Raw genomic sequence first — 19449 nt, 5'->3', positions numbered from 1 at the left:
TGAGTGATTTTTGCTGCGTAAGTTTGGTAAAAGAATAATAGTTTGTATTAATTTATTTACTCTAATACCTCTAGGATTTTTTAATAAAATGGATACCTTGAAAAAATACAATAATATCTCAGTTTATTAATTCATAGAAATTATGGAGAATAATAAAGTTGAGAAGGCCAAAAGGGTTATTGGATATACATGGAAATGTGCTTTTTGGCCTGTTCATTGGATAAGTTGCTTAGCTTTCTCCTTCAACTCTCCAGCCTTGCTGAATGAATGATGGATATACCTGTGAGCCTCTACATATACTATCGTGTTTGGATTTGCACCCTTTATTAACATCATTATTACAGATGGAGAATCCACTCAGGGATTTTCCTAAGATGACATCTCTACCCATGACTCATCTCATCAGATGGTGGGTGATTCTCCTTCAGGGTATGAATGCACATCGGCCTTCACAGGTCCAATAAGAGAAGACACATCTTGCAAAGCATAGAAATATTCCTTCCTCTACCACACAGAACTCTCTGAGCCCTCACTTTAGAGGTCATGTTTGAACTAAACTCCTCTCTGTTCTCTGTCAAAAAGTCACTGGGGAGAAATGATATTTGAGGATGCAGTACATATTCCAATCTCAGTGCTTAAGTTAGATTCCTGTTTCAGTTTAGGTCACCCCAAAATTACCCACTTTAGCCTCTATAACTTCACCCTTCACAGAGGTGCCTTCATTGAGTTTCATTTCATTACTATGTCTATTTATTGACAGTATGTACAAGCACCAGACGTAAATAACATTGTTGTGATTTTTATACAGACTGTTGTTACAAGGTTGAGTGCTGTGCCTTTAAATGTTCCTGGTGATAAAATCTTTTTAACAATTTAGTATCAAGAAAAATTTGTCTGTTAGAGCATGAGGGAAAAAATAGCAATTTTCTTTCTAAATTCCACCTAGAATTTAACAGTTCTGTCAGTTTTGAGCATAAGCAAAGGTGGCATTAGCAGTTCCTGTGACTCTGTCCACAATAGAAATCACATTACCATTGTAAGAGAGATCTCAAAATATTACTATGCCCACTGTAACTTTTTTTTATACAGCAGGTTCTTATTAGTTATCTATTATTTTTATTTTTTTATACAGCAGGTTCTTATTAGTCATCCATTTTATACACATCAGTGTATACATGTCAATCCCAATCTCCCAATTCATCACACCACCAACCCCACCCCCTGCCTCTTTCCCCCCTTGGTGTCCATACGTTTGTTCTCTACATCTGTGTCTCAGTTTCTGCCCTGCATACTGGTTCATCTGTACTATTTTTCTAGGTTCCACATATATGCGTTAATATACGATATTTGTTTTTCTCTTTCTGACTTACTTCACTCTGTAGGACAGTCTCTAGATCCATCCATGTCTCAACAAATGACCCAATTTCATTCCTTTTTATGACTGAGTAATATTCCATTGTATATATGTGCCACATCTTCTTTATCCATTCGTCTGTAGATGGGCATTTAGGTTGCTTCCATGACCTGGCTATTGTAAATAGTGCTGCAGTGAACATTGGGGTGCATGTGTCTTTTTGAATTATGGTATTCTCTGGGTATATGCCCAGTAGTGGGATTGCTGGATCATATGGTAATTCTATTTTTAGTTTTTTAAGGAACCTCCATACTGTTCTCCATAGTGGCTGTATCAATTTACATTCCCATCAACAGTGCAAGAGGGTTCCCTTTTCTCCACACCCTCTCCAGCATTTGTTGTTTGTAGATTTTCTGATGATGCCCATTCTAACTGGTGTGAGGTGATACCTCATTGTAGTTTTGATTTGCACTTCTCTAATAATTAGTGATGTTGAGCAGCTTTTCATGTGCTTCTTGGCCATCTGTATGTCTTCTTTGGAGAAATGTCTATTTAGGTCTTCTGCCCATTTTTGGATTGTATTGTTTCTTTAATGTTGAGCTGCATAAACTGTTCATATATTTTGAGGATTAATCCTCTGTCCATTGATTCCTTTGCAAATATTTTCTCCCATTCTGGGAGTTGTCTTTTTGTCTTGTTTATCATTTCCTTTGCTGTGCAAAAGCCTTGAAGTTTCATTACATCCCATTTGTTTATTTTTGTTTTTATTTCAATTACTCTAGGAGGTGGATCAAAAAAGATCTTGCTGTGATTTATTGCAAAGAGTGTTCTTCCTATGTTTTCCTCTAAGAGTTTTATAGTGTCCAGTCTTACATTTAGATCCCTAATCCATTTTGAGTTTATGTTTGTGTATGGTGTAGGGAGTGTTCTAATTTCATTCTTTTACATGTAGCTGTCCAGTTTTCCCAGCACCACTTATTGAAGAGACTGTCTTTTCTCCATTGTATATCCTTGCCTCCTTTGTCATAGATTAGTTGACTTTAGGTGCTTGGGTTTATCTCTGGGCTTTTATCTTGTTCCATTGATCTATATTTCTGTGTTTGTGGCAGTACCATACTGTCTTGATTACTGTAGTTTTGTAGTATAGTCTGAAGTCAGGGAGTCTGATTCCTCCAGCTCCGTTTTTTTCCCTCAAGACTGCTTTGGCTATTCGTGGTCTTTTGTGTCTCCATACAAATTTTAAGACTTTTTGTTCTAGTTCCATAAAAAATGCCATTGGTAATTCGATAGGGATTGTATTGAATCTTTAGATTGCTTTGGGTAGTATAGTCATTTTCACAATATTGATTCTTCCAATCCAAAAACATGGTACATCTCTCCATCTGTTTGTATCATCTTTAATTTCTTTCATCAGTGTCTTATAGTTTTCTGCATACAGGTCTTTTGTCTCCCTAGGTAGGTTTATTCCTAGGTATTTTATTCTTTTTGTTGCAATGGTAAATGGGAGTGTTTCCTTAATTTCTCTTTCAGATTTTTCATCATTAGTATATAGGAATGCAAGAGATTTCTGTGCCTTAATTATGTATCCTGCTACTTTACCAAATTCATTAAATTGCTCTAGTAGTTTTCTGGTGGCATCTTTAGGATTGTCTATGTATAGTGTCACGTCATCTGCAAACAGTGACAGTTTTACTTCTTCTTTTCCAATTGTATTCCTTTTATTTCTTTTTTTTCCCTGATTGCCATGGCTAGAACTTCCAAAACTATGTGGAATAATAGTGGTGAGAGTGGACATCCTTGTCTTATTCCAGATCTTAGAGGAAATGCTTTCAGTTTTTCACCATTGAGAATGATGTGTGCTGTGGGTTTGTTGTATATGGCCTTTATTATGTTGAGGTGGGTTCCCTCTATGCCCACTTTCTGGAGAGTTTTTATTATAAATGGGTGTTGAATTTTGTGAAAAGCTTTTTCTGCATCTATTGAGATGATCATATGGTTTTTATTCTTCAATTTGTTAATATGGTGTATCACATTGATTGGTTTGTGTATATTGAAGAATCCTTGCATCCCTGGGGTAAATCCCACTTTATCATGGTGTATGATCCTTTTCATGTGTTGTTGGATTCTGTTTGCTATTATTTTGTTGAGGATTTTTGCGTCTATATTCATCAGTGATATTGTTCTGTAATTTTCTTTTTTTGTAGTATCTTTGTCTAGTTTTGGTATCAGGGTGATGGTGGCCTCATAGAATGTGTTTGGCAGTGTTCCTTCTCCACAATTTTTGGAAGAGTTTGAGAAGGATAGGTGTTAGCTCTTCTCTAAATGTTCGATGGAATTCACCTGTGTGCCATCGGGTCCTGGACTTTTGTTTGTTGGAAGATTTTTAATCCCAGTTTCAATTTCATTACTTGTGATTGGTCTGTTCATATTTTCTATTTTTTCCTGGTTCAGTCTTGGAAGGCTATACCTTTCTAAGAATTTGTCCATTTCTTCCAGGTTGTCCGTTTTATTGGCATAGAGTTGCTTGTAGTAGTCTCTTTGGATGCTTTGTGTTTCTGTAGTGTCTGTTGTAACTTCTCCTCTTTCATTTCTAATTTTATTGATTTGAGTCCTCTCCCTCTTTTTCTTAATGAGTCTGGCTACTGGTTTATCAATTTTGTTTATCTTCTCAAAGAACCAGCTTTTAGTTTTATTGATCTTTGCTATTGTTTTCTTTGTTTCTATTTCATTTATTTCTGCTCTGATCTTTATGATTTCTTTCCTTCTACTAACTTTGGGTTTTGTTTGTTCTTTCTCTAGTTCCTTTAGGTGTAAGGTTAGATTGTTTATTTGAGATTTTTCTTGTTTCTTGAGGTAGGCTTATATAACTATAAACTTCCCTCTGAGAACTGCTTTTGCTGCATCCCATAGGTTTTGGATCATTGAGTTTTCATTGTCTTTTGTCTCCAGGTATTTTTTGATTTCCTCTTTGATTTCTTCAGTGATTCCTTGGTTATTTAGTAACATATAGTTTAGCCTCCATGTGTTTGTGTTTTTTATGCTTTTTTCCCTGTAATTCATTTCTAATCTCATAGCGTTGTGGTCAGAAAAGATGCTTGATATGATTTCAGTTTTCTTAAATTACTGAGGCTTGATTTGTGACCCAAGATGTGATCTATCCTGGAGAATGTTTCATGTGCACTTGAGAGGAAAGTGTAATCTGCTGCTTTTGGATGGAATATCCTATAAATATCAATTAAATCTATCTGGTCTATTGTGTCATTTAAAGCTTCTCTTTCCTTATTTTCACTTTGGATGATCTGTCCATTGGTGTAAGTGAGGTGTTAAAGTCCCCCACTATTATTTTGTTACTGTCAATTTCCTCTTTTATAGCTGTTAGCAGTTGCCTTATGTATTGAGGTGCTCCTATGTTGGGTGTATATATGTTTATAATTGTTACATCTTCTTCTTTGATTGATCCCTTGATCATTATGTAGATCATTATGTCTCTTGTAACATTCTTTAAAGTCTATTTTATCTGATATGAGTATTGCTACTGCAGCTTTCTTTGGATTTCCATTTGCATAGAATATCTTTTTCCATCCCCTCACTTTCAGTCTGTATATATCCCTAGGTCTGAAGTGGGTCTCTTGTAGACAGCATATATATGGGTCTTATTTTTGTATCCATTCAGCAAGCCTGTGTCTTTTGGCTGGAGCATTTAATCCATTCACGTTTATGGTAATTATCGATATGTATGTTCCTGTGACCATTTTGTTAATTGTTTTGGGTTTGTTTTTGTAGGTCCTTTTCTTCTCTTGTGTTTCCCACTTAGAGTATTTCCTTTAGCATTTGTTGTAGAGCTGGTTTGGTAGTGCTGAATTCTCTTAGCTTTTGTTTGTCTGTAAAGCTTTTGATTTCTCCATAGAATCTGAATGAGATCCTTTCCAGGTAGAGTAATCTTGGTTGTAGGTTCTTCCATCACCTTAAGTATATCATGCCACGCCCTTCTGGCTTGTAGAGTTTCTGCTGAGAAATCAGCTGTTAACCTTATGGGAGTTCCCTTGTATGTTATTTGTCATTGTTCCCTTGCTGCTTTCAATAATTTTTCTTTGCCTTTAATTTTTGCCAATTTGATTACTATGTGTCTCAGCATGTTTCTCCTTGGGTTTATCCTGTATGAGACTCTCTGCGCTTCCTGGACTTGGGTGGCTATTTCCTTTCCCATGTTAGGGAAGTTTTCAACTATAATCTCTTCAAATATTTTCTCGGGTCCTTTCTCTCTCTCTTCTCCTTCTGCGACCCCTATAGTGCGAATGTTATTGTGTTTAATGTTGTCCCAGGGGTCTCTTAGGTGGTCTTCATTTCTTTTCATTCTTTTTTCTTTATTCTGTTCTGCAGCAGTGAATTCCACCATTCTGTCTTCCTGGTCACTTATCCGTTCTTCTGCCTCAGTTATTCTGCTATTGATTCCTTCTAGTGTAGTTTTCATTTCAGTTACTGTGTTGTTTATCTCTGTTTGTTTGTTCTTTAATTCTTTTAGGTCTCTGTTAAACATTTCTTGCATCTTCTCGATCTTTGCCTCCATTCTTTTTCCAAGGTCCTGGATCATCTTCACTATCATTATTCTGAATTCTTTTTCTGGAAGGTTGCCTGTCTCCACTTCATTTAGTTGTTTTTCTGGGGTTTTATCTTGTTCCTTCATCTGATACATAACCCTGTACCTTTTCATCTTGTCTGTCTTTTTGTGAATGTGGTTTTTATTCCACAGGCTGCAGGATTCCCATTGTAACTTTGAAATTAGGATATTAATAGTTGTTTGACCTGCCACTAGGTATTAATATTTAATACATTATTAAAGAAGTATAGATATTATGCCACAAATTTGTTTTTTCAATATTATTTCAATATAATTTTTTTTGGTGGGGGAGGATAATCTTGTTTTATTTTATGGATTTAAAAACATTATTCTGGGCTTCCCTGGTAGCGCAGTGGTTGAGAGTCCACCTGCTGATGCAGGGGACATGGGTTCGTGCCCCGGTCTGGGAAGATCCCACATGCCGCAGAGCGGCTGGGCCCATGAGCCATGGCCACTGAGCCTGCGCGTCCGGAGCCTGTGCTCCACAACAGGAGAGGCCACAGCAGTGAGAGGCCCGTGTACCACAAAAAAACAAAAAAACAAAAAAACACATTATTCTGAGTAGGGATCCACAGGCTCACAAGTTAACCGAGGGGGTCTATGGCAGCAAACATTCCGTTCTCATTGGCCTTATGGGCACATGTACATCTGGGCTTCCTGGCTCCTTTAGGCTTGGTTCAGGTGGTCAGAAGGCTGTGGTGATAATAATTAAAGAAATACAGTTGACTCTTGAACACCATGGCTTTGAACTGCACAGGTCCACTTATGTGTGGATTTTTAAAAAAATATATAGTACCTGTATTTTCATTTTTTAGATCTTTAAATTAACTAAGTGTGGAGGAAATTTGTGTTTGATTAGAGTTCGCAGCATGTGGCATCAAAAGAGTCCTGATCCCATTCAAACTGTTTCAGCTTCCTGCCCTTGGTTGAGTCATGTACTAGTTCTTTTGTTTTTGAGTCAGAGAAAGTGCTATGCAGATATTTTCACTGTGAAGGGGATCAAGGTGCCCCTTACCCCTGTGTTCAAGGGTCAGCTGTGTATAATGGAAAGTACACAGAAGTACATAAAGAATCAAATAGACAAAATTCCATTACTTAGCATTGTATATAGCTAACAGTTTAGTATATTATTTTCTTAGTACATTTAACCTTGAACAACATGGATTTAAACTGTGTGGGTCCACTTATATGTGGATTCTTTCCCATAAATACATACTGAATTCTATACAGTCCTTGATTGATTGATTTAATCCATGGATATGGAGTGCTGACTGTAAAGTTACATGTGGGTTTTTAACTGTGCAAGGCCGTGGGGTGGTTGACGCTCCTAACTCCTGCATTTTTCAAGGGTCACTGTATTCTTTTTTCTAAGTTGTGTATGTGACAAACCATCCCAAAACTTAGTGGCTTAAAACAATGACAACTCTTTAGCTGCTAATTCTGTAAGTCAGAAGTTAAGGCTGGGCTCAGTTGGGTGTTTCTTCTGTTTCAGGCTGGTTGCCTCATCTGTCTGTGGTGAGATGCAGAACAGCTTGCCTTCTTCTGGCTGGGTTCTCTCATGTGTAGGGCCTCAGCTTTGGTCAATATGGTCTCTAATCTGCCAGCAGGATAACTTGAATTTGTTCACATGACAGAATCTGGGGTCCCTAGGGAGACAGCAGAAGTGTGCAAGAGGCTTTGCATTTGCACACCGTTACTTCTGCTGTATTCTTTTGGTCAAAGCAGGCTAAACCACAAGCCTAGCTCAGATTTGAGGGTTGGGGAAATAGACTCCAGCTCTAGAGGGGAGGAGCTTCAAACTCACATTTCAAAGGATGTGGAAAGAGGAAGGTGTGAAGGTATGTGAGCATTTTTGCAATTTACTGCAGTGTGTATGAGTGTCATGTGTGTACACATAGGAAAACTGAGAGCATATGCAATTATACATTCTGCACTTTTCATCTTCAGATAGGCTCCAAATCCAAGTTGCTAATTCAACTCTGTGATTATACTGGGGAGATTAAATGAAGTGCCTCAAAAGGTATGTAGAACAGAGGAAGTTCTAACTCAATAAGTCAGTTAGAAAAGAAAGAAGTGTAACTTCTCTGAGAACTGCTTGAATTCCAGTAGTCTCACTTCCTGGTTAGTTTTATTTCTCCTCTGATTTCTTTCCACGTGTGTTCTCCTTGTTGATGATACCAAGGCACTTGTGGTGGGAGAGCATCTGCTTCTGGGCCCCACTTCAGCCTCTCACCAGCTCTGAGATCTTGGAAAAGTCACTTGACCTTGTACTTCAGTGACTTCATCTGTTTAATGAAAATAACAACTGCTTCACAGAGTTATTGGGAGAGTTTAATTAACTCATGTGTATGGACATGTGTTGGTAACGTATCTGTGCTATGTGTACCAGTGACTCTTTGATGCTTTTGCGAAATGTCTGTAACATTTTCTTAGTTAACATTTTTTTTTCACATCCCCAGAATTTTGAACTGGTTCTAGCTTTTCTTTTAGTTGTGTTTTTTCTTAAACCACTGTTCATTGATTTCTGCTTAGTGCATGTTAAAGAAAATGTGACTTTCACCAGCCTTAGCCTGTGTGCTAATCTTAAAAAACCATAGCCACTTCTATTATCTGATGGAGCCCCTTGCATAATGTCCATCTTCTCTGATCAGAAATGACATTCTTAACATCAATAGGTTCTTAGGCTTTTCTGAAAGGAAATATTATTGAGGATGTATAATCAGTTATGGGATATGCTTTTCGATAAATTTTTCCTGCAAAAATAAATCAGAAATCATATTAAGGTAACATTATGCAAAAAATCTGTTTTCTTTAGTACTCCCCATGAAATGGTTATGCTTGAAGCTTATGAAAATTTTTATTTAGATGAAGGCTGTATATTTAATTTGTGTGGTGCTGGCCATCTTTCCAACCAGCTAGTTTGCATAAATTTCATGTTCTAGTAGGAAGAAAATGGTTGTGGTCTAGAATCAACCTTTTCTCTGTCAAGTCTTTGTCACTTTTCTTTTCCCTTGACTGGCTGCTTCTACTTTCCAGACCTTGTGAATCTCACATAAACCTTCTTTATTTCCTCCCCTTACCTACATACATGTCTACCCACCCTAAGAAAGAGGAACTTCTTCCTAAAACTCCCCTTTGTTTCTTTTTGCCCTTTTCTGGACAGTGAATAATTAGAATCAATCTTCTCCCATTTAAAAAATGTGTCTCTACCCCTCATCACAGTTCACTTATTTAGTTTTTTCCTGTTCATTCATTTATTCATTCATTGTTCATCTGACAGCAACAGTGTTGTACGCAGTGTACTGGGTGCCACAAATAAAAAGACAAAGAGGTCCTGGCACTGACCTGTGGATTTTGCCCTGTTATAGGAGGGATAGTCAGTGAAAGTGACATTTGACCAGAGCCTTAAGAGAGTTGTAAACAAAGGCTTTGAGAGCCTTGGGGGTGGAGGGAGGAGACCACATTATTTATGCCTTCCTTCCTAAGAACCATAGCTATGTGCCCCTGTTTGACAAGAATTAGAGTCAGAAGGGGATGAGATAAAGAGCAGGACAATGATTATTTAGAGCTGGATTGAGCCTTGTCATGTGAAACCAGGGTGCTGCACAGTTGTATATGCTAGTTACTGGGGTACGGTAGGGAAGAGTGGTGTATTAACCTGGGGCTAGGTTCTCACATATGTTCTTCAGTTCTTAAAATGAAGCCAGTTAACAGTTGCTGAGAACCAACTGCCTATGAGTCTATGCATTTTATATACTTCCTCTTATAGGAAACCTTTAATGTAAGTCTTACTGTCCCTTCTACAGTTGAGCAAACTGAGGCTGCTAAAGGTTATATAACATCCCCAAGATCACACAGCTAGGAGGAAGCTGAGCTTATAATTCAAATCCAAAGCGTTGTTTCCTTAGCGGGTGCATTCCAATTTTAATAAAATATACACAATGGAACTATTATCATAGTAAAATACAGTACATGCAATTCTGACTATGAGTGCTTTTAAGGTGGTTTGACAAAGAAGGACAACATATGCAAAAATATGCTGCCAACGTGAAGCTTTTTTTGGCCCTAATCCAGGTCACTAAGGACCACTGTGTTCAGCCAAACAAGTTGCGACCTTCGCCTCCTAGGGTCAGTTGTAACTGATACAATCTTTTTTTTTATTTTTGGCTGCATTGGATCTTCGTTGTTGAGTGCAGGCTTTCTCTAGTTGTGGTGAGCGGGGGCTACTCTTCATTGCGGTGTGCAGGCTTCTCATTGCGGTGGCTTGTCTTGTTGTGGAGCACGGGCTCTAGGCGCATGGGTTTCAGTAGTTGTGGCATGTGGGCTCAGTAGTTGTGGCTGGCGAGCTCTAGAGCACAGGCTCAGTAGTTGTGGTGCACAGGCTTAGTTGCTCCGCGGCATGTGGGATCTTCCCGGACCAGGGCTCAAACCTGTGTCCCCTGCATTGGCAGGCGGATTCCTAACCACTGTGCTACCAGGGAAGCCCTGATACAATCTTAAGCTGTAGTCATGGGCCCAATTTTGGAGTTACAGAACTCTGCAGACTGTGCCCTCACTCGAATTTATTACATCTAAGTTGTTCTCTTACTTTGAAAGGTTAGATATATTTAAAGGGGTTGGGCAGAGGAATGAAGTGGGAAACTAGGGAATTATTTTGGCATATGTCAGGTACTGTGGCCTAGCTGTTAAAGATTTCTACTTCAAGCAAAGTACATCTAAATCACTACAGGCTTCTTGCTCTTGTCCTTTGTCAAAAAGTTTACACAGCTAACTACACCTAAAGGCACAGAAAAATTTCCCAGCCAACCTAGCAATCAGTAGGGAATGATTTCAAGAAGGAAAATATCCTTTTGTTTTGTTAGGCATGTGAGAAACTAGATGGCAGAGCTCACTCTACAAGGAGGGGACTCTTAGGAACACGTTTGGAAGACAGTTGGCCCTCTGCCCAAGTCATGAGCATCTTTGTCTGTAGGCCCTCCTCTCCCACATGGAGATGCCCTTTCTCCCCTAAAAGCCACACAGACCTGGATCATTTTTCTTCTATGCTTAGTCCTCTCAGTGGCTTCCTTAGGTTCACAGGGTAATATATAGACTCCTTAGGATGGCATAAGAGCTGCTCTATTCCCCTCTACCCCATAGCCTGACCTCTGGGCCCCAGGCCATTTCTAAAGTCTTCTCCTTCCTCCCTGCTTCCCCTCCCACACAACAGCAGATCTCTTGCAGTTCCCAGAACAGAATGGGCTGTTTCCTGCTTCAGGGCTTTTGCTCATGCCCATTACTTGGTGCTTCATTGCTCTCCTCCCCTAATTCTGCCTGTGCGTATGAAGACGTGCTGTAGATGGCATGCTAGAATATCACCAGTCTTGCATCATGCCACCTGTAAGATAACTTCATGGCACATATCTTTGTGGGCCTGTTCCAGGGAACAGGAATGAAGTCTTAGTGGTTTTTGTTTGAGTCCCCAGCACCAGGGGAGGTGCTTGGTGTCCACTGGCTGGCAACACATGAATGTTGAAGGAATTAGTGAATCATTAACTCTCTGGGCACTTCTTCTTTGGTTTCCAGAAGGAAAAGATTAAGCGTAGCACTTTATATGTTTCCGGCAAGGTGTTTTAGCCTTTCTTGAAATTCAGGGAAAAAATAAGTAAAACCTCTAATTAAACCAAGATTCTGAATTGATGACACTTTATTTCCCAGTAATGTTATAAATACTGCTGTCAGAAAACACTGGGGTTTAATGAATCTTGACTTTCTGTAGGTTAGGGGTGACATGTCAGACTAATGTTGGTATCTTGGGGATCATGAGACTGTGCCTTCTAGGGCCCATTTAGCAAAGGTCCTGGACCTTCCCAAGTGCTTGATTCAGGGCCCCCCTAGTGGGTCAGAGCTTGTGGCATCAAAAGAATAAGGGTGATGAATGATACTTGGAGCTGGGGAGTAAAAGGGACTGAATGTTTGAGAGCAGACTTCCTTGTAAGATGTTGGCTACCCTCTCTGCCTGGCAGGAATGGAGTTTGTATGAGTTCCTGACAGGGGAGCAACAGCCTTATTCTGAAAAATAAAACAAAGCAAGCAAGCAAACAAAACAGAAAGCCCCAAGTACAGCAAGCTAACATTTCTGGACTACTTACTCTGAGCCCAGCACTCTGCCAAGCATTTCCTGAAGCGTTTATCCTGAAGCCTTCTGCTTCCATAGCATGGCACATGTACTCTGAGGCCTAGTCCATGGTTTTTCATGGTTATACATATGTGCATGTATACCTGTAGTGTGATAGTGTGTGTGTGTGTATGTATACATATATACACACACACATATATCTACATGCATGTATTTCTTTGCTCTGTCTTCTGAAAGGGTCGAGAAACAAAGGTGCTTTTGTAGTAATAAGCACACCTAAGCACCTGGATCTTATTCTCTAATATCACTGCCCTTTAAAATGAACCACACTCCTCAGGGAGATGTTAATTCCAGGGCTGAGGCAAGATGATCTTGACACATCTTGTTAGGCCAGAAAGTAAGGAACTGATAAGAAATAAAAAGACATCTTAAGGGGCACAGGAATACAGATTGAAGAGGCTTCTATTGGCCAAATCTGGGATAATCTGAGCATCAAAATTATTAACTATAGTATGAATTCTAAACAGGTGGGGAGGAGGAATAATTCCATACTGATGATGGATGGATGGATGGATGGATGGATGGATGGGGGGAAGGTAGGAGATTTTTGCTTAATAACTGCCAGGTGCCAACTAGTAAATGTGGAGGGAGTGCTGGAGCAGGAAAAATCAGCATATCGTCATCATCATAGTAAAATTGGATCAAGCCAGACTCATCAGTGGTTGCTAAATCTAAGCAGAAATGTGGAGGAGCAGGATATTTACATGGTGTTAAAGTCCCTCCCACAGATTGCTTATAGGTTGGAAGGGAAAAATAGTCATTGCAAAATGAAGAAATTGGACTACTCTTTGACCAGGATCAAAATTAAAATCACCATTGAAAGGTGGACTAACATGTGCCTCCAGATGTGATATCATGAGAAGAATACAACATTGTCTCTGTGGTAGTGGTATTCTGGCCAGGAATGTATAACCTGAATCTAGTCATGAGGAAACATCAGACATGCTCTACTGAAAAAGCAGGGGGAGGGAGAGCTGTATCCTTCAAAAGTATCACGATCATAAAAGACAAAGAAGGGCTGTGGAAATGTTCCAGATTAAAGGAGGTCAAAGAGACTTGGCAACTAAATGCAGTATGTGACTCAAGACTGCATCCTGTACATAAAGGATGGGGGCCATAAAGATCGTTATTGGCTCACTTGACAAAATTGGAATATGCATGGTCGATTAAAGTATGGCATCCATGTTAAATTTACTAAAGTTAGTAACTGTACTGTGGTTATGTAAAGGAAAATCCCTGTTTTTAGAAAATACACACTGATGTATTTAGGTGTTAAAGCCCATGATTATATGTAGCTTATTCTCAAATGGTTTGTGGAGTGCACACACACACAATTTTATTTATATATATACTTAAATATACACATATGTAAAATAGAGAATAGGCAAAAAAAGGGAAATGGTAAAATGTTAATAATAGATGAACCTGAGTAAAGGGTCAAAGAGTATATGTATGTTTTTGTATTATTCATATTCTTGCAACTTCTGTTTGAAATTACTTCCCAATAAAAGGTTTAACAATTAAAAGTGTATATCATGACCACACCAATGATGTTTTCTAAATAAATATTTCTTTTATTTTCTGTTCTTTCTCCTGTTTCTTTTCTCTCCTCCTTCTCTGCCCCTTCCTAAGAAGTCCAAGGCTGGCGAGAATGACATCGCTGTGGGGCAGACGGTCATCACGAAGCATCGCAACACCCGGTACTACAGCTGCAGGGTGATCGCTGTGACGACGCAGACCTTCTATGAGGTCGTGTTTGATGATGGCTCATTCAGCACAGACACGTTCCCTGAGGATATCGTGGTGAGTAAGGTCCTGGGTGCCTGCTCCCCAGTTTACTTTTTGTATAACTAAACCAGCTGAACCTTTTGGGAATCTTTACTTCGGCTCTTGAAGTAACTCATTTCATTTAATATTTGATTCAGGTGTTCTGTTTTCCCACCACAAAGAGTATTGTTTTCTAGGAGGTTCCTTAGCCATCATTATTCTAAATAGTAGATGAACTTAGAATCATCTTCCCAAATTCTTTTAACTAAGTGAAAAATGTGTGTGGTCAGAAACATAAAATGTGAATTCACCTGTTCTTTTCTGTTACAAAGTATTTGTATATTGGAATTCCTTTACTCTTTTTCTTTCTGCTTAGCTGGAGAATATGGCTTTTATTAATCTGACCTGACAGTGACATCTGTGATCAGACAGAAATATCTATGGATGTTTCATATGGGAGTAACAAAAATCACGCAAGAAAAAGGCTCTGACTTTTCCTGAGTTTCTTAACTGGTCTGGAGTGGGAAACATGCATGCCAGTCTGTCTGTTTGTATGTCTCAGGGACTTGCCTTTGAGCAGGATGTTTCACAAGAAAAGCACTTTCAGCAGAAGGTTTTTTGAAGCTGAGATCAAATCAGATAACTGAGACCAGGGTTAGTCTTCTGGTCATCTTGTTATCCCTTCTTCATTTAAGGGAAATATCCATCTGGGGAGCTAGGCCTCACTAATGTAACTTCTGCCTTGTCCTGGGTCTGTTGATGATATGCCCTTGTTTATATTTGGAATGATGTTATTCTTTAAAATCAATAATTATGCATTATGTGAAACTGATAATTAAATGTAACCTTATGAGGTTGCTTACAAATATTTCTAGAATTTTGGTCTCCTGGGGCCGAAGAAACATTGATTCGGTTAGCTTTGTTAGGCTTACCTCTCTATGCCTTTAAGAAGGACAAGTATGTAAACAAAAGTTAACTTATTTCAAAGATTTTAAAGCAGATGAGTTTAAACAAATTAAAAATCCCAGGACTTGATCATACACCAAAAGGGTGAATTATGTTTCTTTGCAGAATTCCACCTGGAGCTTTGCTTTACTGCACTGCCATTGCTCTTCATAAGCAGTAGCCCTTAGGTACCATGCTCCCCTTGTTAGACTAGGCCACCCCTTCAAGCACACAGTATCTGGTGTGTGCCAAGCATCACACTGGGTGCGGGCAGAGATAATGAGAAAGAAGGTGTGATTCCTGCTCAGTCTGGGGGGAGGCAGGCTGGTAAATAGGTGCTTTCTAGACAGTGCGATAAATGCTATAAATGAGCCAGAAGCAGCTGCCCACCAGTTGGGGTCAGGAGACTTGAGTCAGAGAGTCCACAAGGTCAATAGGGCTGACACTGCCGGACATGTACCACGTGCCAGGACTGCTTCAGGAGCTTGACACGCATGAATCATTTCACCCTCACAACCTTACATGCTTACAAGCCAAATTTTCTATATCTGGCTACTGAAGAAACTGAGGCACAAAGCAGTAAATAACCTTCTCAGGGTGATCCACAGCTAGTTAAGTGTCAGAAAGAGTATTCAGTCCCAGAGTTGGGCTCCAGAGCCTCTGTTCTTAACCCCTGGGAAGAAAGGACATTTAGAGTGGGAGATGAAGAGGTATGTGAGGGCAAGAAAGGCAAAGAAACACACAGGCTCTCGTCAGCCCTGCCCAGCCTACACACTTATTTCAGAATCAATCAGCCTTCTTTTGTGCATGCTGTCAATATTGAGCCAACCAAAGAGAGAAAACTTTGCTGGGGAGCATATTGGGGATGGGACAACAGACTTCTGAGCACTGATCCCCAAACCTGAGCAAATAGTTAGGTCTTTATCCATGAGAGTATTTAATGAATCCTAAATTCCCTTTCACTTCACGAGCCTCCACACACCCAGTTGGTCTTAAGCTTTCTTGGATTGTCTTCAACTTGTACGTTGGAAAAGAGTGGCTGTGATCCTAGGAGTTTTTTGAATCCACAAGCCTTCCCTTTGATAACTTCGGTTCCCATTCTCTGTGAACCCAAACAAATTTGGTTTAAAGTATTTGTGGGTGTCGTGAGAACAAGGCTCTAAAATTTATAAGATTGTTCAGAAGCACCTTGGCATTTAAATCAACAAGAATGGAAAAGCAAAAATTCTTTACAGCTTGTTTAACTATTACTTAGCATATGTGATAAGGATTTGCAGTTTAGCAGTGGGGCGTTTGTGTGTACGTGTGTGTGGCCACAGCTCTAGCCTGGGAGGGAGGCGGTGCTCATGGTGGCATGAGTTAATGTAGAGTGGAGAGGGGCGTCTGTATGAATTTGCGTGAATGATAATATTTTTCAGGGAAAAGAATTATAATTGTCTTTGAGCAGGTCTTCTCTCTTTCGTGCAGCCTTTCCTCCCTCGATATTCCCCACTGCCCTTTCCTGTCTGGTACATTTCTGGCCTCTTACACCAACCAAGTAGGAATATTTGTCATGTTGTATTTTCAAATTTCACATACTTTCTAATAATGTCACCGTTTGTTGGCTGCTGTGGCCTCTTCCTCTTTGTTCTCTTGGGGCTGAATGAGACATCCCCAGCTTTCCTTCTTTGGTGGCTCCATAGGGAAGGTCTTATTTTTCCTTATAATATTGTATTAGGGTTCTCCAGAGAAATAGAATCAGTAAGAGTAGTGTGTGTGCATGTGTGTGTGTGTGTTTAATATATTACAAGTACATATGTATAATATGTATGATTTATTATAAGGAGTTGGCTCAGGTGATTTTGGAAGCTGAGAAGTCCCAAGATCGTAGTCAGCAGACTGAAGATAGGAGAGCAGATGGTGTAATTCTAGTTCAAGGGCCAGCAGGCTCAAGACCCAGGAAGAGCTTCAAGTCCAGAGTCAGGAAAAAACTGAGTCCTAACTCAAAACCAGTCAGGCAAGAAGAATTCCCCTTTATTTGGGAAAGGGTCAGCCTTTTTGTTCTCTTCAGGCCTTCACTTGGTTGCATGGGCCCTAGGAGGATCGTCTGCTTTGTCTATCAATTCACATACTAAAGGCATCCAATAACACCCTCACAGACTCACCTCGAATAATGTTTGACCAAATACCTAATATCTGGGCACCTGTGGCCCTGTCAAGTTGACGCATAAAATTAACCGTCACATATGTATTGTCCTGGGGCATTTTAGGAGACTGCTTACCTTGTAGTGCCAGAAGCTCTGACTCATAGGCAGAATGTAATTTCCCTTTCTGTAAAGCAGCCACGCTGTTTTGGTCAGTTTGCAGCACTCTGTAGATCCACTCCATTAGCTATGTGCTCTGTCCTGCTCATCATCCAGGTTCCCAAAAGGCGAAGTCATGGATTTTATAAAGCAAGCTTTTAAGTTTAAAGGATTGTCAGGGATGGCTTGGGGTCTGTGTTTCCCACCAAAATTAATGAAAGCTACATGATTAAATGCCCTCATAGTGTGTCAACTAGACTTCAGTTGGATATGGGGAATTTGATGTTATATTTCAAAACATAATGTATGTATATAATTAAGTATGTTATAAATATATTCACATATAAATCATATATATATATTAAAAAAATGCTTTGCTGAAACCCTTTGGAGAGATAGGGTTTTGGGAAGCATGAGCCACCCATTCTCCTTGCATGGCCCTGCAATAAACCTATCTCTGCTCCCCCCACAAAAAAAATCATACTCATTCTCATATGTGATATAATGCAACTACATTTATATCACTGTTTTTCAGCCCATGTGGGTTAATTCTTAGGATTGTCCCACTTCCACTTTTGATATCCATCAACATCAGAACTGTCTTCTGGGAGATGGAAACCCTGCTTGGTTCCCTAATGGGGAGTTTCATCAGGACATAAGAAAAATGTGACCATGTCTGCCTCTGTCTCAGCATCTTGCAGATTGTGGCAGAATAATTATTTGTTTGGAAACATTAAATGTATTCCATATTCCTCAGAGAAATCTTGTTTTCATTAGATAATATACCTGTGCCATCTGAAACTGGGGGTAAAAAATGATTTTTTCTTCTGTTTGTCTGAAAACTCTCTAATCCACACAATGTGCTTAATCAGGCGTGAGTGCTTCTGGGAAGGCCCTTTCATCAAGTGCAACATGACATCAGTGTGGCTGGCTAGTGGAGAACTAGCTTCTCTAAGCTGTGGGTACTTGCTAACTAGAACTGCCGTAAGGGTACAACACAATTTCAGTTTTTTAACTATGAAAATAAAATCTAGAACATCGAGTTTAATTATCCCAAAGTATTTATTTACATATAACATAAATATAGTCTTTTATGAAGCCTGATGCTTTAGTAAAGAAATACATTCCCTTATTTATAGAATCACTGATTATGATCACTTTATGCTCCCAACAGAAGAGAAACCTTTAATGCAGGCTGGCCTATCCATATTTGAAAATAAATTTGCTGGGCATTAAAATGCCTTTGTTAGGGTTATGTGACTAGAGGGAGTGTTTGGAGTTGTAGAGAGAAACATTCTTTGGACTACCAGAAAATTTCTTTCCAGACCTAGGTACTTCATTTCTGTGATAGCCAGAAAAATGTCCCAAATCTTTTCTCTCAACAGTACACCTGCAGGATATGTGTATCGGCCCAGTTAAACACAGCATGCAATCTATAGCTGTCAAGGGAAGTAACAAAAGATGTATTGCTACACGCCTCCATCTGTCAGTCTATGAAACTGCGACACACTTCCTGACGAATTTTTTTTTAGTCTCCTACTGTTTTGATGGGAATGAAAGTTGCCCACAGGAGAGAATTCAACGGGCATGGCGATTCCAGGGCCCCCTGTTACCCTTTGCTAAAACCTGGGATCCTCTGGCATGCCTATGATGACCCTAGAATGATGGCTGCTTCCCTTCCTCTGCACTTGGGGCTCGTTTCGAGGGAGGAAGATGGTGCAGTGTGATCCGGATAGTTTTAGGACAAGCACTTAACATTCACCACTGGGCTTGAGAAGAGAAACAGGACCATTTAGAAATTCGACAGCAAGAGTCCATCACTGAAATTTCCATGAAGACTTGCTACATTTTTCAGCGTCCATTGAAATATGAAAAAAGCACGAGAACTGTACACTTCAGGATTCTAGGGATGGACTGTCATGGCCTTTAGTTTTTGTGGGCTGTACAGTGCAAACTGAAATTCTTAAAGCTAATTTTTTCCTCAGTTATAGGCAGGTTGCTCAAACCTGTTTGAAGCCTGTTTTTTCCCCACTAAAAAGGGAATAATTTATACCTTCTGAGGTTATTGAAAGGACTAAATGAGCTAATTTACCATGTAACTAACATGGTAGGCACAAAATCAAAATTTTTAGGTAATTAACTTAGGTCTGTAGAACTTTTTTTCCCCTTTCTCCTCCCCCATCTAGTTTATGCTGCCCTTTTCTGGTCTTGATGAAATTTGGTTAGAAGATGTGTCCTTAGAACTATTCCTACTTGTTAGGTTAAATGGATATCTGTACAGGTGAGATTTCACTGACTCAGATGA

The 19449-nt window shown here is 39.5% G+C and overlaps 1 protein-coding gene across 4 annotated transcripts in view; it reads left to right on the top strand.

Moving 5' to 3' along the window:
• The window catches only part of KDM4C (lysine demethylase 4C), a 392092-nt gene that overhangs the window by 322458 nt on the left and 50185 nt on the right, over positions 1–19449 (top strand). For 3 of the 4 annotated variants that reach the window (XM_082628070.1, XM_082628069.1, XM_082628072.1), the window contains exon 19: positions 13783–13953. In XM_082628070.1, coding sequence (XP_082484196.1) covers positions 13783–13953 — 171 coding nt within the window. The remainder of the gene's footprint in view (positions 1–13782; positions 13954–19449) is intronic. The other variant, XM_082628071.1, reaches the window with a different exon arrangement.

Source organism: Mesoplodon mirus (genome assembly GCF_964341445.2).
Source record: "Mesoplodon mirus genome assembly, chromosome: 1".
Lineage (NCBI taxonomy): Eukaryota > Metazoa > Chordata > Mammalia > Artiodactyla > Ziphiidae > Mesoplodon > Mesoplodon mirus.
Note: the sequence above shows the minus strand (reverse complement) of the source record. Positions and strands in the feature narration are given on the sequence as shown.